General features: G+C 39.8%; 1 protein-coding gene across 1 annotated transcript in view; it reads left to right on the top strand.

Moving 5' to 3' along the window:
- Positions 1 to 14,615, top strand: part of LOC140652832 (uncharacterized) — a 29,328-nt gene extending 14,713 nt beyond the window's left edge. Inside the window, exons 4-5 of the mRNA XM_072864117.1 lie at positions 10,124 to 10,364; positions 14,391 to 14,615. Coding sequence (XP_072720218.1) covers positions 10,124 to 10,364; positions 14,391 to 14,615 — 466 coding nt within the window. The remainder of the gene's footprint in view (positions 1 to 10,123; positions 10,365 to 14,390) is intronic.
- Positions 14,616 to 24,959: the final 10,344 nt, after the last annotated feature.

The raw sequence follows: 24,959 nt of genomic DNA on the forward strand, positions 1-24,959 counted from the left end.
CTGAGAATTGAAGATATTTCATAGATTGTAGGAATTTGGAAATGACTTTATCACATTTTGAACAGCAGTACACTTGACTTTAGGGACACAAGCAACCACTATGTATGACTAAACTGACTTCGTCTATAAAATAAGGCTCCAGAATAAAACATATCTAGCAATTCTTATACTGAGTCAATGACCTGTTTGATCCAAAACCTGTTTTTTAGAAAGACAGCTGATGGGGACTTCAATGCTTAAATTGACAGCGCTCTGTTTGGTCTTGTTGCTGTTGTTTCAGTTCTTGTGATTTGTTATTAAGTCAGTGGAATTTTAGCTCACTAGTCTAAAAACAGTGGGACATGAATTAATGATGGTTCTTATTACTGAAATGTAGTGGTTGCTAGGACAAAATTGTTGAATTGTTTAATGGAAAATATTACCCTGACATGAAATCAGAAGAAATGGTAAGTACATACTGTTTGCAGTAAACAAAATTTCTGTGGTGGAAATACTGCACATGGTGGCAACAGGTTAGCTTTCAGTTAGCCAAGTGATTTGGATGAGTGGGTTACAGAATAGCAAAATACTATATTTTCAGTTCAATTTTTTCTAGCTTCTACCTTCAGTTTTTGTATCATGTTAAACCTTTGGCTGCTACTTTAAAAATCCATGTAATATCAATTATCTTTTCTTTATGTGGATACCTAGTGACCAAAATTAAATCACCTTTTAACCTCATAACCTTTTTCCTTTAAATCTCTCTGAGACACATTTTTCAGAACTTGAGTCACTTTTGTAGAGTTCTTCTGAAGCTTTCCCAGTCCTGCGAACTTTTTGATTTCACAGTGATCCCATAATACATAGTTTTTGCCTCACCAGTGAAAAATAGTAGGTATCCGTTCACTGACCCTAATTTTCTTACACGTTTTATAGTGCAAGTTTAGAAGAAAATCTTTTTGAACTAGTAAGAAAGGGAGACCTGTGCTTTAAAAATCTGGTCTGGGAAGCAGTTGGTGAGGTTAGTAAGTACACAATGCTCTCACAAAATAAATGCTGACAGTATTGCAATGAATTCCACAAATGTAGTAGTTCTGATCTTTTATTTTTTTGCTTTTAAGTAGTACGCATTTCCTGAAAAGTGAAATTGATGTTAAAAAATAAATTGACATAAATGGTATCATGAATTAATTTCATAGCATTGTAAGTAAAATATTCTCTGCTGAATTAAAGCACTCAGTTGAAAATGTGTCGAGCTGTTGTTAGCAGAAATGAGATGTATCAAGTTGTGGGGTTTTTTCCTAGCAAAATACATTGAGAGTACTTCTGAAAGTCGATCCTGCTCACCAAATTGCCGCTGATGATTCACCTGATAACCAGGGGATAACTGGGTTTTGAGGAGGTATCATTTCTTCACCTTGTATTCTAACTCTTACTCATTTGGTACATAAAGATGCTGTATTGCCTCAGTGGAGCCCAGTAGGGTGGAAAATTAAAAAAAACCCACAACCTAAGCAACAGAATACTTGTAGGGGCCTTACCCAAAGCTCCCAAATCCATTAACATGTTTTGCTTGTATCCCATGGGCTTCTGATAGGCCTGTTAACTAGGAGAAGCTTTACACTGTGTTCCTTACCAAAACCAACTTTACCTGATTTCCCATATGTTTTGACATAATACAGAAGTATGGGTTCAGGTCAGGTTTAATTAATTCTCACAATATTGCTATTATTATTATAGAAGTGTTTGGGCTTTTTTAAATTTAAAAACAGAAGATTGAGCTACAGGGAAATCTGGCCATTCTGAAGGTAAGTGAATTGTAGTGCCAGAAAAGGACCCTGTGAGCTCCCACCTTCCTGGCTGGGCTGCAGACCACCCACTATGAGAATACTGAACTTTCAGCTATCTGATGAAACAGTTGCACTATTTTGTAGTTGAAATTAAAGCAGAGGGAATGGATATATCTGCTACTTAAAGATAACACTGATGATGGCAAACCCTAATTTCTTCTGTAGCTGGCTTCAATGCCATCTAGAAAGAGAAATGCCTGTGAATCATTGAAAAATATTCTGATATGTGGGAGAATAAATAGCTCTCTATTCAAAATGGACCACTGGTTTTGCCTCACACCTTCATCTACAACAGAACCATTCTGGACTAGCGTACCTCTTTCTTCTTTCCTGCTAATTGAGGAGAGCTGAACAAGAAGCTTTTTTTCAAAGTTTCAGTGCATTCTTGTGTGGGGAGAATAGCCACAAGCAAATGTCTAACTCTACAATGGCCTGCAAAATGAGACAATTTTCATCCACTTCTGCCCTGCCATACTATGAGTACCATACTGTCCTTGCTTTGTGAAGATATGGAAAACTACCATCCATGTGATTTTACGACTTTTCACCATGTATATTCATGAAGTTTGAGATTATGATAACATAATTACATGTAACAAGAACTTCCTATAGTTCATAGTAAATAATTCCTTCTCTCCATAGTATATAACATTTAAGGCACAGTAGATTTTAATTTACAATGCTTTTCTTCATTTAAGAAGTAGGTAGCAGACTGGTTGTCTTTACTATAAAATATCTACAAATGTAACCCCATATTAGTTGTCTTCCATTTGCACTTTCATGGTAAATGTGCAAGACCTTTAAGCGTTAGTTTCAATGCAGAACTATATTTTAGATTTTTTCAAGTCTGAGTGTTTCTAAATGTTGAGAGATGGCCATCGTAGACTGCTGACAGAGTTCCCTCTTGCCAGGGAGCCCGCTCTGAAGTCTGCTGTTATGGACAGCTTCCGCAAGTGTTATTTGGTCAGAAATAAATACAATCAGAAATGAGCTCTGGAAATAAACTGAATCCATTTGTTCCTCCAGCTGATCTACTCCTAGCACAGTTTTAAGCTGCTTCCTTAAGGGAAAACTTTCTGGATGAGGCAATGCTTCAGACAGCGATCTTGCTTTCACGCTTCAACCTTTCCTGTATGTGACCAGCCAGTGTTTTCTATTACAGTAGAACTGCAAGGAAGCATTTTTGTCTCTCAAATACCTCTACGTTAGCATGCGCTGACTTTCAGTGCCATTTTAAGACTTGGGTTGCTGTGTCTCCAGTTCTAAAGGAGACTTTGGCAGACATCTGCCTGTGAGCAGTAGCTCCAACATTAGATGCTTTGGATCTGCTGTGTGTGAACACAGCATGCAGCTGCTCTGCTGGCAGACGGTACTTTGTTGAACTTTCTCCATGGGCTCACTACTGTGCCTGTGCGGTGCCCAGCGTCCTGTTGTGGTTCTGCTGAATTTCTTGAAAAAATTTTTTCAACAAATATGCCTATGTTCTTGAATACTGATGGACCCGTTTAGCATTTTAACTACTAAATACATCCCCATCTCTGTTCAGTATCGACACTTCCAATTTATTTATTTAATAACATTTTTGTTTCATTGACATAAATTATTTATTTTGTATAAGGAACTAAGAACATCAGAATGGTCATACAAGGTACTGTCAAAGGTCTTTCTCACATCATCACCAGTGGCAAAGGACAGATGCTTAGAGGATAAGAACAGGAAAAGCATTCAGTACTGGAAAATTATACCAGCCTTTGGTCACTTGTTGCTCAGGGGGTTTCCTGAACCAAAAGAGAGTGGTGGTAATAAAGCTCAGTTGACTTTTTTCCCCACTGATTTGCCCAAATATTTTTAAACTCCTATAAAAATTTACTTGTGGCAAAGAATTCCCCAGCTTCAGTAGGTAGACTGTGAAGGTGAGTCTCCCTTGTTGTTCTGTACCTTCTACCTTCCATCCACATGCTCCATCTGAAGCCCCCAGTTGTCTTATTTGCATTCTCCTATGCTGCTTGTGGTTTTCATATGTATTACATATTGCAGCGTTTGAATTGGTAGTTAAATGTTTTTCCATTGCTAGTAAAAACCTTAGGTTTTTAGAGGAGTATAAAGAAACAGGAACGTAAAGTGGTAAATGTTGCTATGCAGAATTCTTTAGCAATGCTCATTAAGATGTCCTAATATGGCCTGGTTTTCAGAACTACTGAGCACCTGTGGCTCCCATCTTACTTCAGTGGGAGTTGCGGATACTCAGTACCATTGAAAATCAGGACACCAGTTTCTACTTATGCTTGTGCCTTCACAGCCTTTGTGATTTTACAATAGCCAGATGGGGAACATGAAAGTGCATTATCATGTAGAGAATTCTGCGTGTAAAAAAATTAACCCCTTGGTGCCATGTGACATGTGAGCTTCTGCATAGGAGTAAATGCATTTGGCACCACAGTCTCCCACCAGGAAATCCCTACCATCTGTACCAAAAATTTATGAAGTCACAAGTCATTCTGTGTGATTAAAACTGGCATTTCAAATATAGGTGCAGCAATTTTATATTCCAGAACAATACTTTAACAATAAAAATTTTAATTTAAAAGTTACCATGTACTCATAGCTAAACAAGTGACCTCCAGCTCAATTCAAGTTAGTGGATACCTCTGGAGGTTTATGTGTTGTCAGTTTGAGACCATATACAGTTTTGGCCTGGGGCTATGCAAAGGGTTGATGATTAATTATTTACCAGAAATACTAATTAATGCATTTCTGTTACTAGTTTCTATTATTTTGATCTTTATACCAGTTAAAACTTTTCCAGACACATTTAACTTTTTACCTCTACTAAAAAGTAAGAGCAAAAAAGATGACAGGATAGCAGAATATTTTTAAGTTTCTAAGAAAGACAAAGATTGTATTACCACTATGTGTTGTTTCTGCGTAATCTGCATATACTGAGTATAATATTCATGAAATATAGGGTTAATCTTATTTTCCAATAAATATTTTTATGGATACATATAGTTTAGTTTGATACTGTAATTTCCAATTACTTTAAGCTAGATTTTAAAAATATGCTCCATTCAATTTTTTTCTACCTAATATTATATATTGTATGGATTGTGGTGTATTTTAACTATAAGAATACTCTACCTCCTTTTCTTCACTTCCCACTGGAAGAATTTGGTATTTTCTTAAGTTTCATTTAGCAGAAGGTAGTGTTTCCTTTCAGGTAGTGAGGTTGTTTTTTTACTTCTTTCCTCTCCTCTACTGATTTTTGTTTTTCTTGGAAGAGCTTTTGAGCATATTGAAGGTGAGCTCTGGTTTAGAATTCTGGGTTATTGCTGTGATTTTTGGTGAAATTTACAGGTACAGACTGCTTGACTGAAGAGTAAAAGTAAGACCTTAAATATAAAATTATGTGTACAGTGTCTGAGATTTCGTGTTTCTTTTGGTGGCAAATTGACTTTTGTAAGCCAACGAAATGCCCAAATTCTCTGGTGCATGACTTACAACCCCAGTTCAGCAAAAAGCATATATAGAATCATAGAATGGTTTGGGTTGGAAGGGACCTTTAAGAGTCATCTAGTCCAACCCCCCTGCAGTGAGCAGGGACATCTTCAACTAGAGCGGGTTGCTCAGAGCCCCGTCCAGCCTGACCTTGAATGTTTCCAGGGATGGGGCCTCCACTACCTCTCTGGGCAACCTGTTCCAGTGCCTCAGCACCCTCATTGTAAAAAATTTCTTTCTTAAATCCAGTCTAAATCTGCCCTCCCTTAGTTTAAAACCATTGCTCCTTGCCCTGTCACAACAGGCCTTGCTAAAAAGTCTGTCCCCGTCTTTGCTATAGGCCCCCTTTAAGTACTGGAAGGCTGCTATAAGGTCTCCCCGCAGCCTTCTTTTCTCCAGGCTGAACAACCCCAACTCTCTCGTAGGATGCCTGTCCTCGTAGGAGAGGTGCTCCAGCCCTCGGATCATTTTCGTGGCCCTCCTCTGGACCCACTCCAACAGGTCCATGTCCTTTTTGTGCTGAGGACTCCAGAGCTGGACACAGTACTCCAGGTGAGGTCTCACCAGAGCAGAGTGGCAGAATCACCTCCCTCCACCTGCTGGCCACGCTTCTTTTGATGCAGCCCAGGATATGGTTGGCCTTCTGGGCTGCGAGCGCACATTGTCAGCTCATGTCCAGCTTTTTGTCCATCTGTACCCCCAAGTCCTTTTCCACAGGGCTGCTCTCAATCATGTCATCCCCCAGCCTGTATTGAAACCGAGGATTGCCCTGACCCAGGTGTAGGACCCTGCACTTGGCCTTGTTGAACCTCATGAGGTTCACACAGGCCCACTTCTCCAGCTTGTCCAGGTCCCTCTGGATGGCATCCCCTCCTTCTGGCATGTCAACTGCACCAGTCAGCTTGGAGTCATCTGCAAACTTGCTGAGGGTGCACTTGATCCCACTGTCTATGTTGTTGATGAAGACATTAAATAGGACTGGTCCCAGTACGGACCCCTGAGGGACACCACTCATCACTGATCTCCATCTGGACGCTGAGCTGTTGACCGCTACCCTCTGGATGCGACCATCCAACCAGTTCCTTATCCACTGAACAGTCTATCCATGAAATCCATATCTCTCCAATTTAGAGAGAAGGATGTTGTGGGGGACCGTGTCAAAGGCTTTACAGAAGTCCAGATAGATGACATCCATTGCTTTTCCCTTGTCCACCGATGTGGTAACTCCCTTATAGAAAGCCACTAGGTTGGTCAGGCAGGACTTGCCCTTGGTGAAGCCATGTTGGCCGTCTCAAATCACCTCCCTGTCCTCCATGTGCTCTAGCATAGCTCTGAGGAGGATCTGTTCCATGATCTTCCCAGGCACAGAGGTGAGGCTGACAGGTCGGTAGTTCCCAGGGTCATCCTTTCTACCCTTTTTAAAGATGGGCACAATGTTTCCCTTCTTCCAGTCACCAGGGACTTCACCTGACTGCCATGACTTTTCAAATATCATGGCGAGTGGCTTGGCAGCTACATCAGCCAATTCCCTCAGGACTCTGGGATGCATCTCATCAGGTCCCATAGACATATATGTTCAGGTTCCTCAGGTAGTCATGAACCTGATCTTCCCTTACAGTGGGAGGGGCTTTACCCCCCTGGTCCCCAACATGTTGAGGGACCATATGTGCGTTCCTGGCCTGCAAATTATTTTTAACCATGTTTCCAAAGTTATGTGAGGACTTGAAAAATTTGATCCAAGGAAGGACTGAGATGCCTAAGGATGCCTAATGATTCTGAGAAAAAATCTGCTTAGAGCTTTCGCTTTAACAAGCTGCCTCTCACTTTCCCATCTTAAATATTCTCAGCTATCTGGAGTTGGATCTTTTTGTGCACCTAGACCTCTCTCCCTTGGCAGTGCTCGGCAGTTCGGAGCCGAGTTACAGATTAGGATTTAGAAACTCATAAGGCAGTCAGTGCTTCAATTCCTCTGCCTGCAGACACAACTCATGAGTTTCCTGACAATGCAGTAAAAATCACAGCTTTCTTTTAGTGACTGGCAGAGACACAACTTTTTGTGGGGCAGCCTAGTGGTCAGACTACTTGCTGAAGATGCAGGAGACACAGGCTTGATATACAGTGTAAACTTGCCTGGAGGCAAAGGGTTGTGCTGGGTGAGACCATGGTATTACTTTTTCTTCCCTTGACTGAATTGATGACATCTGGGTTGGATGGCTTATGAGAGGATCACTTTCTGTGATTCTGTAGAGCAGGCATTTGACAAGAATGATAAGGGCTAAAATATGTACTAGACAAGTGGCTTTAATACACATACACCTTCACGCTGTACAAAATACAGAACTTGAAAACACTTCAACATTTTTGCTACCAGCAAAATAATGCATTCTGCTGTCATATCTCAATAAAATAAATAGCAGTTGCACTCCATGATATTTTTCTAATACACAAGTTCCCTTTTGTTTATATTATCTGTAATTATTTGTTGGTTTATCAGTGTCCTTGTAAGTTTATTCCATCTTAGTTATTTTATGTTTATATTTTCGTTTCTGTGGATCAGTCTCCTTTTTTAATTGATGGTTGTACTCAAGATTTCTCTGAACTAAATCAAAAGCATTGTCTCTAGCTTTCTTCTGTATAGAAAAATCAAGAAACCAGGCAAGACAGTTGCTCCTTTTTGCCTTGTCCATAGTTATGTTCGTTTTGTTTTTAAACTCTAAGACTCTTCTGTATGCATCAAGGCTTTTCTCTGGCTCTGTCAACTTTCCCCATGGTATCAGAATAATTTTTAGTATTTCCAGACATTTTGTTCTTCCATTTACTGTGCATCATACCTAATTTGAAGGTTCTTCTGTTTACCTCTACAACATTTTAATTATTTCAGTGGTATGCTTATCGGATTCTGAATGTCTGATAATGAATCAAGAATTTAACAATTCTGTTTCCTGCCCTCAGTTTACTGGTGTTACCTGATTTCCCCCCCCCCCAATACTGTAATTGAATTTTTGTTCCCTAAAATCTAAATCTAAAATACTCCAGACTAATGCTTTGAACAGCTCTTGAAAATGATCACTTCAACCTGTCCTTCTCCTTGGTGTTTTTAAATTGGTGTATGTGCTACTGAGATTAACAGAATAAAGGTGCTCATCAGGCTTGAAACATTGTATGGTAGATGTGTTGATGGAAAGAATACTTTATTGTATTTTCCACAATAGTTGGATATCTCTGCATTTTTGTCTTGAATCCTGCTAAAGTTTGCTTCCTAAAAATTGAGCAGAAAAAAAGTTGAAATGGAAACAAAAGAAACAGAAACAACATAGTCTGTCAATAAGTAAACCTCCACTCCTTTTACCCACAGTTGGCACCAGGTGCTAGTGAATTAAACCCAACAAGTGTTCAAATGAGCCAACACAGATAACTAGCTTAAACGGTGCTATTTTCTTAAAAACTGTCAAGAAATAAACTCCCTCTTCCATGTGGTGTACAATTATCTGGCACTCTGTAAGGCCTAGATCTTTTAAAAAGGCCTAAACTCAGCCTCTGATTTTGTGGGTGCAATTCACTGCACGCTACATATTTAACTACATAATTCTTCATGCAAAAGAGGTAGTTAAAATGTGTGTCATCAGTTATGCCCACAGTTGTCATAATTGCAGATGTAAATCTGCATCTGCAACAGATGAGGTTGTTTCGCAAAATCAGAACTCACCTTTCTAGTGGATATGAGTGTTTATTCCCTGATCATGTGCTACATAAGTGTACATAGCTATCTATTTCAAAAAAAGGAAATACATTCTCAATACCAGTCCTCATGTAAAAGAAAACAAATAGGAGTTTGAAATAAGAATTGCTAGTCTAATAAGATGGGGGAAAGAGCTCTAAAAAAAGCCTTGTCTTTGACCTCTTTCCGCTATTGGATCCACTGTGTGACCTCAGAAAAAGCCATTATATTTTCTGTTTTGCAGTTTACCAGTCTGTACAATGCAGATAAAAAAACCTTACATAGTAACTATATATCATTAATTAATATTAGAAAAAAATATCCCTGCTGTTACTGAAGTGCTCTAAGAGCATCAGAAGATTGGTAATATTAATGCAAAATATTATCCCTTAAAAATAAGTAACAGGACAAGTCTAGTTTTCAGAGTTGTGTATAAACTTTGCATAAAGTATGCACTTGCCTTTCCCTCCAGACTTTTAGATACGTAATTGCCAGTTTTACTGAATGGCCAAAGGAGTCAAACCAAAATTATTTCAGATCATTCAGTATGAGCTGAGAGGACAACAGCCTGAGCAGTCTAAGAAAAATTGTTTCTTCTGGACCCATAAATCGTTGCACTACCTGTTCTAGATTAGACTAAGTAAAATGGGAGTGTTTTCTAGGCACCTTCATTTGCTCAGTAATGTAAAGAAACATTGATGGATACAGAAACAGGGAGAAGCAGGGCAGTGGAAAATCTGAGCCATTCTCTAACTCTTTGGGTTTTTCCTGTTGTTGCTTTTGTAGAAGGAGCTAAAATTCCTTTGCAAACTTTTGGGATCCATAGTTGAAGGAGCTCTGGGGAAAAGATCACCTGCTTCCTCCTGATTGTAGTAAGGAGAATAGTAGTAGTAGTGCTTGCAGGGTTGTGCTTGCAAAAGAGATGATCAGCACTTGGAAAACATTTTTTTTTTTGTGTCTGACTGTGGATTAAAGTGCAGAGCTTAAAACAAATAGGGCCATTACTCTGGTGTTATGTTTTTAATAATAGTTCCTAGATTTGCTGAAGTCAAACTTTAATAAAATTTACCATTATGTCTAGGGTGAAACACATATTGTCCAGAGACCATATCTTGGAATTAACAGAGGAATGGAATAATAATCTAGATATTGGTGAGGAATGCAGTATAGAAGAAAAATCAAATAACCCTGCTACTGCATGTCAACAGGATGAAACCAGTGAAGCGCAAGAAAGCTCTACCAATAACAATGGTAACATAGAACTTGGTGCTGAAATTGAAACAGCGAATGGGGGCAGCAAATCCTCCACACCAGCAAAACAGGTAAGGTTTACTTGTTGTAATATACAACAAAGTAAATGATAAGTAGAATTGAGAGTGAATTAGGAAATGTTGAGTGTGACCTAGTGCAGAGAAAAATTGCTGATGTCTGGTGAAAGAATAGAAATGTGTAAGAAAGTGTAAGAATAGAAATAAATACTAGGATATAAGGCGAACTCTCCAGCGCACAGTTGTCATGTAAGTACTGTGCACTGTGCACTGTCATGTAAGTACTGTGCACAGAAATCATTTTGACTTAGACACCAAGTCCATAACGGTAATGTCTCCTGTTCATTCTCTTCAGGTGTAGGGGGGTATGTGTATATGGAGGGGGGGGGGGAGGAATGTGGCAGAAAAATGTAGGATCTTAAGATAGCAATATTGAAGGGCATTGAAGAGGAATCTTTCACAAGACAGCCAATTTTTTGTACATACGCTCTCTAAATAATGTAAGTAGCCATCTTGTGACATTATCTCCGGGGGGGGAGGGGGGGTGTAAGGGAAATAATTGATTATAAACAACAAACATATAAGCCCCCAATTAATACTTAAGTCCATAGTTTAACATTTAGGATAGTCATTTGATTTCTTCAGATGATTGTCCAAGATACTGCATTTTCTTTCATAGTGCCTCTCTTGATCCTTCAGCTGAAGCAAGGAGAAACCATAATGCAAATACTAAGGATTCTGCACTAGCTGTGACCACTAAGCCTCTCCGATTTATCAGTCACAAGGTAGCGTGCTGTGCTGCAGTCTGAAAACATCATTGTTACATTGGATGGTTTCTGCTTTCAAAGAGGCTACTTAGCAAAGAACGAGCTCTTGATATGGAGTAATAATGCATATTTATTGCAGCTGAATATTCTTGTACGAATTAGAAGTGAGGGGTCTATATACAAAAAAGGATTTAAATACACTTCATATGCCAAAATCAAAGTTCTAGAAATTCTGCTTTATGCCACCCTAACAGGAGATATGGAAACTGCTATCCTTACTTCCAGGCTCCATGGGCACCTAAGAGTTTGCTTGCTGAGCATGCCCAGAAATGCCTGGTCTTGCTCTTCAGCCTGGGCCCTTTTGAAGAGCTAGGTCAGGGAGTGTCTCCAGACTGTCACAGGACAGGATTTATAAAAAACATTGAAAACTACTCTTGCTCAGAAATGGGACCTGAGCAGGTAGAGGTGGTGATGCTACTGCCACTGCTCTTTTTTATGCTAGCCTAGGCATGGAGTACGAGCTGCAGGAGACTTCATTTTCCTCTTCTTTCTGAGCATGCTGCTTATAGGCAGTTCCTTTCTCAGGGAGGACTTTTCTTTCATTTCTTATCATTTCGTATCTCTTTTCACATCATTCATCACTATCACTCAAAGAACCCTAGCGCTCCTTTCACAGATAGAGGGCAAATGCTGCATTTTGGATTCCACTGTATGGACCATGTATGCAAAAATTACTTGTGGCAATGCCTGCGTTGGAATTTGCTTGTATTTCCCTTCTCTTCCTCCTTCTTTCCCACACAAGATAAAAGACAGGACTTGGCACAAATATTTTAAATAGTGATGGGGAAAAAAACCAACCAACCTTTCCATACCCAAAGTGCAGCACTGCTGTATAGAGATGATTGCTTCTGCTACTAAGTTGTCAGTTGATCACCACGCCTAGCAGACTTATATGGGATGCCTCCCCAAGAGACCCGTTTCCTTCCAATTCAACTAAATAGGAAGTCATAGCAAAATAGACAAAACCCTAGAACGTAAGAAATGGCTTCCTGGGTGAGATCATCTAGCTCAGTACTCTCTCTGACAGTGACAACAAGGAAATGCTATTTAGGGAGAAGATACAAGCCTGGCTATTTCCTCCCGTGTAGTATCAAGCCCAGATATTTCCTCCCATGTAGTACCCTGGCATCCAGAATTATCCTTAGGGTTGTTAGAAGATACATCCCAATCTAATCCTTTTAGTATTCATTATGGACCTGTTGTCAATGAATATGTCTGATTCCTTTTTGAATATGCTGATACCATCTGCCTCTGCAGCTGCCCATGACTGCAAGATCCAGAAATGCACTATTTACTGAGTAAAGAAATATTTTTTTTCTGTTTTAAACTGATCTCCTACTTGGTTCATCAGATGGCCCTTATTTCTAGAAGTACAGGGACGTGGTGAATAGCTCACATTCATTATTAAGTAAAATCTCAGTCATATCCCTCCTCAGTCACCTTCTCACCAAACTGAAGAGTCCCAGACTTTTTAATTTCTTCTCATATGTGGGTGCTCTATCACTTTGATTATTTTAATCACCATTCTCTGTACCTTTTCTAACTCCACTATGTTCTTCTTGAGATGTGGAGACCAGAACTGTGTACAGTGCTGAAGATGCAGAGGCACCAAGGTTTTATATATTAGGAAAATGGTATGTATTGTCATCTTCTAAATACCATCTCAGCAATGTCAAATGTATTTGGCTTTCTGCACACCACACTGCTTGTCCAGCCACTGATGCCAGACAGTGCTCAGTGATGGCTCCAAGATTGCTTTCCTGAGTTGTGACTGTAACTTCCAGCTTGAGTTGAGCATCATGTGGACCTGCTTTGGATTATTTTTCCGTAAGTGTATCACTTTACTTTTCCCCCCCCTCTCTGTTTTTTGCCTTTTTTCTTTTTTTTTTCCTTCTTTTCTGAAGTCTGTTTCTCTGTGTTCTGCAAGGGAAAAGAAATATGGTTTTGCCCTAGGTAAAAATGCATGTAGAACATATCCAGGAGCTTAGCTGTGTAAGAATTTTAGTGATGATGAACATACAGATGTTGTCACTTATCTGTACTGCTCTTTTCCCCCAAATAGAGCCATGTTCAGAATTACTTCATTGATGCTAGTTCTCTAGGGCCTTTTTAAGACCGCAAGTGTATCAGCTAATTGCTTCAGCCCCTTCAGTCTTGTTTCACGGATTGGCAAGAAAAGAAGCAGCACACCTGTTTTACCAAATGCAACACTTGGAAAGAAGAATACAACCCTTGGGACTTACAGTGTTGTGAGTACCTTATCAAATGCCCTTGCTAACATTTTATTGAAAGTTTGATTAAATTGAGAGATAAAGTAATGTGTAATTAAAGACTGGCTGTTTCATATTTCCCTGGTAAAATACTATTTTGCATTCAGGTAGGAAACACAATGCAGAGGAAACAGCATTTCCCTTTGAGATGACCAGGGTTTAGACACTTGAGTTTCTACCTGTATATTTAGGAGCATGATTTTAAGCTTTAAAAATATCGGACTACTTCATCTGTTAGTACTGAATATTATTTGTGTTAGCAGGAGCATTTAGAGAAAGATATTTTTGAAAGTCAAGAAATTGTCGTCATTGTACTGACCAAAAGGCTTAGCTTTTCAGTAGGTATAAATTGTTACTATGATTATTACTAAAGTTACTGATTCTTATCAATTAAGATCTGTACCAAGGAATATTCCACTGTTTTGCTAGCTTTGTCTTGTTTTCTGAAGAGCTAAATCTTACAGTAAAAGTTGGACTTTGTCCAGTGAAGACCATTGATCCTATCTTCACTGAATTTTAACCATGAAAAAGACCACAGAAAGAGATACCAGAACATCACTTTTATGAGAGGTGAAGATACAATTCTCATTGTTTGAAAATTGTGATGAGTTAATATCTGTGATTTTGATTCAGAAGCCTAGTTAGTGAAGATTAAAATCAAGAAAATAGTCATATACAGTTGTTAAAGAAAGAAAGTTCTGTCTCAAAAAGATTGGGTTTAAAATTTGAAGGTAAGAAGCTTGTCTCTGTGTACTGTAGGAGAGATTAAAAATTATCTGTTATAATGCAGCTCTTTTATTTCTGCATGATCTTATTTTTATGTATTTTATGATACATAGTACAGTAGAGTTACACTAGAACAGTATTTTGTAATTTTTCTCTGTTGCACTACTTTGTTCCTATCTATCTGTGTCCTTCCCACCTTTTTAGTGTGTTTATAAAGTCATAGTCTTTGTTTTTATTTTTATTTTTTTCAATTGTAGTTCCCTGCAGGTAGGTCAGTATCTCCAGTATCAAACTTAAAGCAGAATCAGGATTTCCAAGAAAAGAAGGGAGAATTGGACAAGTCCTCGGTGCATTCCACCCAGGAACTGGGAACTAAAAGCTTACTGCACTCTGGTTCTCACTCAGAACCAAAAAGAAATCATAGGACATCCATCAACTCTGAACAACTTAAGAGTAAACAACTATTACTTGTGCTAAAATGAGCAGACTATATAAAGACGGACAAATATATCCTGAAGTGTTTGTCTCTTTACTCTCCTGAACCCTTTAATCAGAAAGCTTTAGCTTTCTTTTAGCACTGAAGAAAATCTAACAGCAGTGTGAACTCCTAACCTGTATGAGGACATCCACTGATAGTATTTTTGTCAGAGTACAAATTATAGAATTGTCTAAAAATGTATGTAGTTTATTTGTTCTATACTAATAGGCACCATGCCAGCTAGGCAGTTTGCTTTCACAAATCCATTTTGCTGTATTTTACTTGCATTTACTTTCTTTACTTTTGTCACAAGCATTTAGGGGGAAAAAATGAGGCCAGAATCTGTAATAGGAATTCCTGATAACTGCATGCTTTACACTCTGAGAATATTCTAGGAAATTGCTTATAAATTTGCTTGAGGCATTATAGCACAAGTGCTTCAGTCTATGGAATTTGTTCCTGCTATTTTAGGTTGCTGTCAATTGCTTAGTTTTAAGCAGAACTTACTTTAAGCTTGACAAATAGGAAATGTATTTTTAAGTACAATGGAATTGCTGTGGTTCTCACTACTGAATTTCTGGTGTGTTGATTAAATTCTTTAAATAAAACAGGTGTTAGAGTAACGGCTTTTACAAGTTAATTAATCTTCATTTTCAAAAGGATGAGCTACCATTAAGCTTAGGTTTATTATACGTATGTGTAAATTGCAATGTGATTTACTGTTCCAAAGACAAAGCCATTCTCTAAGGACAGGTCTTACCAGTAGACTGGCATTGTGGTACATGATATGAGCAAAATATGCACACTCCTGGTTGGTTGAAAACATTTCCTTAAATATATGTACATTCTGTGTTATGGCTTATTCAAGCAATTCTGCTGAGAATATCAATCTAAGGAGACACCACTTACTTAAATGTCTTCTGATCTCCACAATAATCTTGAAATTCCTCTTACAGGCATTACAGCCTTGACTTTGTTTAGGTGTGAAGTATTTGTATTACAGGGCCAAAATCGTTCTCTATACATGTGAAAAATTGGAGAGATCTTATTTACTGTAAACTACGTAAGAGCTTTTTGACATCGTATAATATTAAAAGGGTAGTGTATCACTGTCATTCTCACTGAAGAAAATAGCTATCTGTATATAATCAGGCACCTTTTGGGGAGTATTAATCTCCTAGTTCCTGTTTTTCAGATGAGATCAAAGTAAATTCGGTTGAGGAGCTGGGCACAAAAGGCGTGTTCTACAAAATGTAGTGAGTGTAAGAAAGTCACAGATTTCTATACTTTTCTGACAGAATTCAGTAAGAATTTCACTTTAAGCAGGAATTTGCCCTTTCTCTCTGTTTTTGTTGTGCGCAAACACAGTAGTGAAGTCTACTTCACATATGAGCTCTAATAGTCATACTATTTTTATTTGATGTGGTTCAAATCTCTTACAAAGTCCAGACTGCTTTCTGGTTCTCATGACACCAAAATATTAGGTCAGACTGTGGCCTGAATAACTATCTCTTTGGCTATTAACCGACACTGCTCATTCTTTTCATTTAGTGAGACAGTCGCTTGAAGGGCATGCCTGGACTCACTATTAAAACAGTGGCTGCATCATCAGCCACCCTCATGGCAGTCCTACCTGATCACCGGAGTTGCATAGTGGTAAACTTCTTTCCCTGAAGGGGCACAGTATTGAGGGTGCTGGTATTCTGCTATCAGACACACTTTTTTGTAAGACAGATAAAATTTTCCGAAGCCCAGCAGACATGCTGACATTTTCTGCCACCCCTGCTCTTTTGAACCAAGGAAGCTTGAAAATGCACTGCTTCACATCAAAGGGTTATGTCATTTTTACAGCACTAGCAGAACACAGTAAGTATAACTTACCTTTAAAAAGCGAGCTATTTACTTGTTGTGGGTGCATTCTCCTGTCCTGAGGTAGTAAATAATTTCCCAGCTCTGTCGATCTTAAGATATTTTGGTTAGAGCATGCCTTTTGTGGCTGGCTCCTCAACAGACTTGACTTCGATCTCACCTGTTCTGATTTCATTCTCCTTTCCTCTTTCCTCTGCACTCCTGGATTTATTTTGTATGTTGTTCTGTTTTGCCTAGGTGCATTTCTGTTTCCACAACTCCTCATGCTTTTTGCCACAGACCAGATGTATGCCTTATGTTGCCCTGTGTAAGTCTCACGTATGTCCAGTGTTGTCCTGACATATCAGTGCATTTTGATGATGCCCACAGTGGCGGGCTATGGGGCTCACATGAAAGAGGGCAGCAGCCTGTCAGATCCACGGCTTGTAACCTGCCTCCTGTCCAAAGCTGAGTTGTGTCAGGGGAAGAAGGGAGTGAGGAATTAGGATACAGGCTGGATGTATCTCGAAGGTGATATTGCCAGACTGTTTGTGGACAGGAGCAGTTGGGAGGTGCTAAGCGGTCGAGCTTGTGCTGGAATTGCAGAAGAGTAGAACATCATCTTCGCAGAAGCTGGAGAAGAAACTTTCATTATGCCAGTGACTCCTAGTGTTAAACCTCTTGTTAAACAAAACAGAGCTCTTACAATAAGCTCCATGCATTTTTTTCTTTTTCTTCCTTATCCTCTTTTTTTCTTTATGCCTTTTTTCACTCCTTTTCAATACCTACATTTTCTCTGTTGATTTTTTTCATTTGCCAAAAGATTTCTTTTCTTCTTCCTCAAATCCCTTTCTTGTTTCTCCTTTTGATGTGGCTTTTCTCTGTGTTTCCCTTTCAACCTTCAGAGCTTACTTTAGTCTCTTCACTCTATTTGCTACATGGAGGAGCGCTATTGAAAAATTAAAAGTAGATTGCATGGGAATTTCTTATTTCTCCTTTTCCTCTAGAGGCCCGTTTCTCTTCCCTCCTATTTCTATGAAGTTCACCATCCTCAAATGCTTCCTCCTTCTACTTCCAAATCATTTTACTATCTTTCCCTCTCTTGTTCTGTCCTTCCACTTCATCTTCCCCTTCACTTACTGTTGCCTGATATTTAACTTCTCAAGTAGCATGAGAATTTGTGGCAGCATTCAGATTATCATGTTGTGGATAAATACTCTGATCTGTATCTTGGCTTTACTGACAAACACTAACTTTCCAACTGCATCTATACTGGTTTTTTGTTCCATTTTTTCTATTACATCCTCAGTAACAGTAGCTAGGTTGGCAGTATTAACTGTTACAGCCACATTGTAACCACAGTCTTGTATAACCCATTACAGATCAGGTCTGTATGACATTGTAATTTAAATAGCAGTTGCTGGCAGCCTATCTCTGCTTGTCCTCCTATTATTACAACCACCAGTAGAGCTGTTCTACTGGGAAATTTCAAGTGTAGACAAAGCTTTAATCAACAGTAATCTGATCCTTTAAAAATGCAACACCAATTCATTTATTTCTCATTTCACATATGAAATTTTAATAGGTACAATCACCCTTAAGGATGTCTCAAATATTAACATTATGCACAATTACAAAACAGAATCTTTTTTCTGTATGAAGCTATCAGCATCTTTGAACCAAGTAAGTAGTTTTCTGTGCAGACATCAGGTTCACTATCAATCAGAAACTTATTAACAGCTGTGTTAGCCCTAATTAAGTGCAGAGCAATGGCAGACTTTTTAATTAAGTCTTATTTTCCTAAGAGGAGACTGGTGGGTTTTTTTCCCTTCTCTTCCCCACCTCCATCCTTATTTACTGTGTAAAGCCAGCTTTAAAAATAACTGGGACACAAGATGGGGCCATTGACACGGGGCCAAGACACCAGGAAATATTTCCTTTACAGAACGGCTGTGTGATTATACTGACCATATTTTATTCCTTAGGCTTTGTAAAATAATTCCAAATTTTTTAACTTTTCTGCAGTGTTTTTCATTTGGATTTCTTTTTTAGTTCTCTTCTTGTCTGAAGTGTATTTCCTGTATTGTCAGTGTCAGCAGAAGTATTATTTAAATTAATTTCAGTGTATAAATTCATATGAGAGAAAGTGGAGATGCATGACATCATATGCACCAAAAAAAGGTCTTTGTTGCCTGAGTAGACCTCTGGGTGTGTACTCGAATGAATAAAGTACTTACTTGTTATGAGAAAGAATGGGCCTCCCAGGTAAGTTGAAATTTAAAAGTCTCTACAAGTGTTTGGTTTTCTTAGTCCTGAGCAGTGCCAAGTGGTATATGTGTACTCCTGAAGGAGGAAGAGAAGTACTCTGAAAAATCCCTTAATTTACACTTTCTACCTGGCACCATTTAAACTGGAGATTTTCTGTAACCGCAAACAATTGCTGGATCGTTACTTTGCTCAGAGGATAAGTGGTGTGTGCCACGTAAGAGGGCAGACTAATCTCTTACTGCTCTTGACAGAGTATTGTCAAGCATGAATATTTTTATTTACCATTACAGGTATAAAAATGCCTTTACCTGAGCTGTGTCCAGTTTATATTTTAATCTGAGAGACGAGATGACTCGAGGCAAATCCTGACCTTGATGCGCTGACAGTTTACACCAAGGACTCCAGTGAAATGCTGACAGTTTATATGGGGTGAGGATCTCCCATATAAATGCCCCCTAACTCTTTAAACCTTGCAGTTTAAAGAGAGGGTGGTGTCAGACAGTCTTTTGTTTGGATCACCACATGAGATGAATTTAAGGGTTCACTTCTCAAACCAAACCCAGAGCTCCTGGGTTTGCTTTTGCACTTCTTAGGCAACAGACTGATTTCCTTTGAGCAACAAGTTCAGCAGGAAGAACTTAACATGTTCCTGGAAAAAGTGCTCCAAAGATGCTTTAAGGGGGAAAAAAAAAAAAAAAAAAAAGATGGGGGGGTATCAAGGCATTGGCCAGCAAGTTTAAAAGGAGCAGTAGATCACTGGAGCCTAAAAGCCATAAAAACTCATGGTGTTGCCCAGCTAGCTGTAACACTGTGAGCTCTGGGGAGCAGGAATGGTCATTTTCTAAGGGTTTACAGAGCACTCGTTGCAACCTGAGATGGCTTGAGTCTAAGGCACTCATGTAATATAAGCACTGAGGTCAGTAAAATCATAGTAACAGTTGCGGTGGCTAGCAATGGCTTTAAAATGCTATGTCTCAATTATGACAGTAAATCCAAGTCTAGATATAGCAGCTCTTCATTTATGGGCATGCAGGTATGTCCTAATTGTCTGTAATACATCATATGATGGAAATTAAAAGGGCAACACTGTTTAACTCCTGCTTTGTGAAGCAAACTAGATATTTTTTTGCAGCTACACCTATTGTGTGGTTTCTATTGGTTGTTTCCAGCATAGATTCTGGGTTTGTATATTTAGAAGTTTCTGTTTAGTAATCCGTATCTGCTACACTCTGGTTCATTACAGTCAGAGGGGTTAATGAATGACTATTGTTTACATGTTGTCTAGATATTAAAACTTAATCCATATTTGAATCTAACCCCAGCTTTGTTTCCAGGGAGAAAGCAACTGACATAATGCCCAGGCATATTTAAAAAGAGAGTAGGTTTTTAAATAATGGTTATGAATAATTTTTATACTTATGTTATCTTGAATACATTGGACCTATATGCTTCAGGACTGTCCAAGTTTGATCACTTTTGTTCTCTTACTTCAATAAAAAGCAGAATATGCTCATGAATTTCTTCCGCTTCTGCTCTCTGTCTCTCATCCACTTATATTAGTGTAAGAAATGTTTATGTCCTCTGAAGATTAACTAAATAAATGCCATTTTACTTCTTTTGATGGCAGTAGTGATGATAGGTTAAGGTGGGATCTTTGACATCCGAACAGGATGCTCTGCGGTGCTCTGGACAAGGCAACTGCTTGTGACCAAACCTGTACTAGCAGCTGCTGTTTGGTAAGGAGTGCTGGAGTAATCAGTGTGGTGGGAAGAACTTTCTTAGAAGAAGGACTGGAGTTTTCATGAGAGTATGGCTTTGGTGGAAGTGAGCTCAAGGTAGCACCCTCTTCCTGGGTTTGTCCCCTATTTGGTTTAACTGAGGCCTTGGAAGGGACTTTTTAAAAACAGCTAGTACTGTAAGATTCCTGAAACTTCTGCCCCTTTTCCATCTAAAATACCTGCTTTCCAAAGGTGGAAGTTGGTTGTGGTAACTCCGAGATTGCTAAGACCTCTACAACACTCAGCTTAGGCTATGTCGAGGGAGGATTTTTAGCTGTTGGAGTTACTTTGCTTTTCTGTCCCAATTAAACATATTGACCACTATAAATGACACAGTGTTTATCTGAATAAACAGTTTGTTCTGGAGAAACTGGCTGCTCATGGCTTGGATAGGTGTACTCTTTGCTGGGTAAAGAACTGGCTGGATGGCTGGGCCCAAAGAGTGGTGGTGAATGGAGTTAAATCCAGTTGGCGGCTGGTCACAAGTGGTGTCCCCCAGGGCTCTGTGTTGGGGCCAGTTCTGTTTAATATCTTTATCAATGATCTGGATGAGGGGATCGAGTGCACCCTCAGTAAGTTTGCAGATGACACCAAGTTGTGCGGGAGTGTTGATCTGCTGGAGGGGAGGAGGGCTCTGCAGAGGGACCTGGACAGGCTGGATCGATGGGCCGAGGTCAGTTGTATGAGGTTCAACAAGGCCAAGTGTCAGGTCCTGCACTTGGGCCACAGCAACCCCATGCAACGCTACAGGCTTGGGGAAGAGTGGCTGGAAAGCTGCCTGGCAGAGAAGGACCTGGGTGTGTTGGTTGACAGCCGCCTGAACATGAGCCAGCAGTGTGCCCAGGTGGCCAAGAAAGCCAATGGCATCCTGGCTTGTATCAAAAATAGTGTGGCCAGCAGGACTAGGGCAGTGATCGTGCCCCTGTACTCAGCACTGGTGAGGCTGCACCTCGAATACTGTGTTCAATTTTGGGCCCCTCACTACAAGAGAGACATTGAGGTGCTGGAGCGTGTCCAGAGAAGGGCAACGAAGCTGGGGAAGGGCCTAGAGCACAAGTCTGATGAGGAGCGGCTGAGGGAACTGGGGTTGTTTTGCCTGGAGAAAAGGAGGCTGAGGGGAGACCTTATCGCTCTCTACAACTGCCTGAAAGGAGGTTGTAGAGAGGTGGGGGTCGGTCTCTTCTCCCAGGTAACAAGTGATAGGATGAGAGGAAATGGCCTCAAGTTGTGCCAGGGAAGGTTGTCGTGATTTAGCCCCAGCCAGCAACTAAGCACCAGACAGCCGCTCGCTCACTCCTGCCCCGGTGGGATGGGGGAGAGAATCGGAAGAGCAAAAGTAAGAAAACTCAAGGGTCGAGATAAAGACAGTGTAATAGGGAAAGCAAGAGCCACGCATGCAAGCAAAGCAAAGCAAGGAATTCATTCACTACTTCCCATGGGCAGGCAGGTGTTCAGCCATCTCCAGGAAAGCAGGGCTCCATCACGCGTAATGGTTACTTGGGAAGACAAACACCATCACTCCGAACATCCCCCCTTCCTTCTTCTTCCCCAGCTTTATATACTGAGCATGACGTTATGTGGTATGGAATAGCCCTTTGGTCAGTTTGGATCAACTATCCTGGCTGTGTCCCCTCCCAGCTTCTTCTGCACCTGGCAGAGCACGGGAAGCTGAAAAGTCCTTGAGTAGTGCAGCAACAACTAAAACATCTCTGTATTATCAACACTGTTTTCAGCACAAATCCAAAACATAGCCCCACACCAGCCACTATAAAGAAAATTAACTCTATCTCAGCTGAAACCAGGACAAAGGTTTAGATTGGATATTAGGAAATTTTACTTTACTGAAAGGGTTATCAAGCACTGGAACAGGCTGCCCCAGGAAGTGGTTGAGTCACCCTTCCTGGAAGTATTTAAAAGACTTTTGGATGAGGTGCTTAAGGACATGGTATAGTGGTGGACTTGGTAGTGCTAGGTTAATGGTTGGACTTGATGATCTTAAAGGTCTTTTCCAACCTATACGATTCTGTGATTCTCTGAATAACTACTGTTTTCTGGCAAAATTTGAATTTAGTGTAGAATTAAGGTTTAATTAAAATATGTGCTAAAAGTGAATTTATCTTTCATGTTGATACTGTGAAGAAGTGCAGCATAGCTTATCATGCCTATGCTTATAATTTGTATGAAAAACCAGAAAAGTATTGTGCAAACATTACTATATCCCAATTCAGACTCTGCAAATAAAAGATGGTGATAAAAAAAACAATTACTCCCTTCCCATAAGTAAGTGGTTTGCTAATTATCTATAAAGATAAAAGGATCGGGCAGTCATAATCTAAGTGTGACTGTCTGTTGAAGAATGCATTATGGAGTTGTTGGAGGTTTCTTAGCATTAACTAGGAAATGTTTTGGAAAAGATGGTGCATTACTACATACTATCGAAGAAAAGGAGACTGTGGGGTGAAAGAGCAGGAAGAGAAAAACAGCAGCACAAGGATGACTGCTGTTACAGGTACCTGATAAGGAAAGACGACTGCACCTATCCAGAATGAGGAAAGTGAGCAAGAACATCTCTGAAAGAGATAAAAGGACTCCCATCTCCCTTTTCTCCCTTTATTTATTCAGTGAATTTCAGTGCTTGCAGAAAGCACCTAGTTGACAGCTCTGTACCTTGTAGTCCTTGGTTTATTCCCAGCAGGGTATACAGTACAGACATCTACAGCACCAGTTTCTCCTGTTTGCTCTCGTAACAGGTAATATAGGGTATGCTTTTTTTTCCAAGGTGAGTTCAGTCACGGGCCTGCTGCCCACTTCTGCAGCGGTGTGGGTACAGGCTGGGGTGTCTGGCAGACTTGGAGGCTGGACTAAAATGAGGCAGCTAATGCTGTTACTGCCCCAGCCATCGTCTCCACCCTTTGGTGGATGTTGCCACCCCTGAGGCAGCAATGTCTAATCCACTCATGAATCAATTATTGCACTGTCGCATTTTTCAGCCTGGCCTATTAAATTAAACTGACATCAGTCTCATCTCACAAAGACATTAGATAGTGATGAATTTCAGGTACTGTTAACCTGGTTTTGAATTGGCCAGCTAGAGACAGACAGATTCATTTTTCATTCCAGCTGCCAGAACCACTGTCTCGTCCTATCTTGCTGTTGCGGCTTGTTGATCAATGGGTTGCCTTCCTTGCTGACTCCTGAGAGGGGGCAATTTCATAAGGAGAAAGGGAGCGTAAGAAAACAAGAAGGGTCAAAACCTGTTTTTTTTCTGTCTTTGTTAGAACTGTGAGGAAGAGAGTGCATATGTAAACAGTGAGATTGGCTAGCTGGTTAAAAAAGCTTCCCTGGAAGAAAAAGCACAATAATGCCTATATGGACTTAAAAAGGCACTACGTGGAATTAATGCAATTCACGTTTGGGGAGCTTATGTCCATGGAAAAAATGGAAAAGAAATATTCCATACTGCCAACAGCATTGCTTTATAGCTACAGGTACCTGCAGTACACCTACTGTGTATTGGTCCTGCTTGCTCTTTGCTGTACTTCCATTCACTGGGTGCACCTGCTAAGGATGCCGTGGAAACCTTTTTACTGTGGCTTGAAGGTGGAAGGTCCTCAGACTGCTCTGAGCTGAACCTGCATGCATTTGGCTTTGTCTGTACTCATTCCCTTCCTGGATTCTGGTTTTATTGGTAACTCAAATAAAACAAAAAGGTGTTCAAACAGAGGTTAACTGCTCCTACAGTTTATCCTGTTTTCTCTACCCAGGACTTAGGGGGAATTGGTAATGCGCTTCGTTTTGACTCCTCATGGCAAGATGGAGCCATGGGAGACCTGCTACATTTGGCCATGAATGGCTAGAAGGCCAGCACCCTGGCTCGCAAAGCAGGATGCTGACCTGTGCCAGTGCCCCGTAAAGCCTGTGTTTGTGAGTGCACTTGTCTTTGAATGCACTTCTCTTTTTTTACAGTGGAAAAGAAAAAAAAAAAAAATCAACAAGGAAATCCTGGCAGATATTTCCTGCCTGCTGGAGCTGTGGATTCATTACTATTAATAGAAGTCTTAATTGACTACTCTATAGCAGCTGTAAAAATTGATTAGATGCATATGAGGAAATAAACATGGGTCAGGCTGTAGTGGCGCAAATGATATGAATTTGATGACCTATTAGGACATTTTTGTGTCTAACAAAGGGTTTTTTTCAATAAACATTAAACAGCCAAAATTCTGCCCTCCAGCTCTTCTCCCAGTCTAATGAATGTATAATGAAAGTAAATATTTGGTATAGCAAAAGAATCCCATTTTTTAAATCTCATTCCTGTGTATTTTCAAGAGGTTAGGTTACTTGACATGTAAAACATCTATGAATTTTAAGTGAGGCCAGATTAGTAAAGCTCTATAGTTGATCTTTCATCTTAATGTGACCAAGAATGTCCTCTAGCTCACTCTATTTACTAA

This window comes from Ciconia boyciana, chromosome 6 (genome assembly GCF_034638445.1).
Source record: "Ciconia boyciana chromosome 6, ASM3463844v1, whole genome shotgun sequence".
In the NCBI taxonomy this organism is placed as follows: domain Eukaryota; kingdom Metazoa; phylum Chordata; class Aves; order Ciconiiformes; family Ciconiidae; genus Ciconia; species Ciconia boyciana.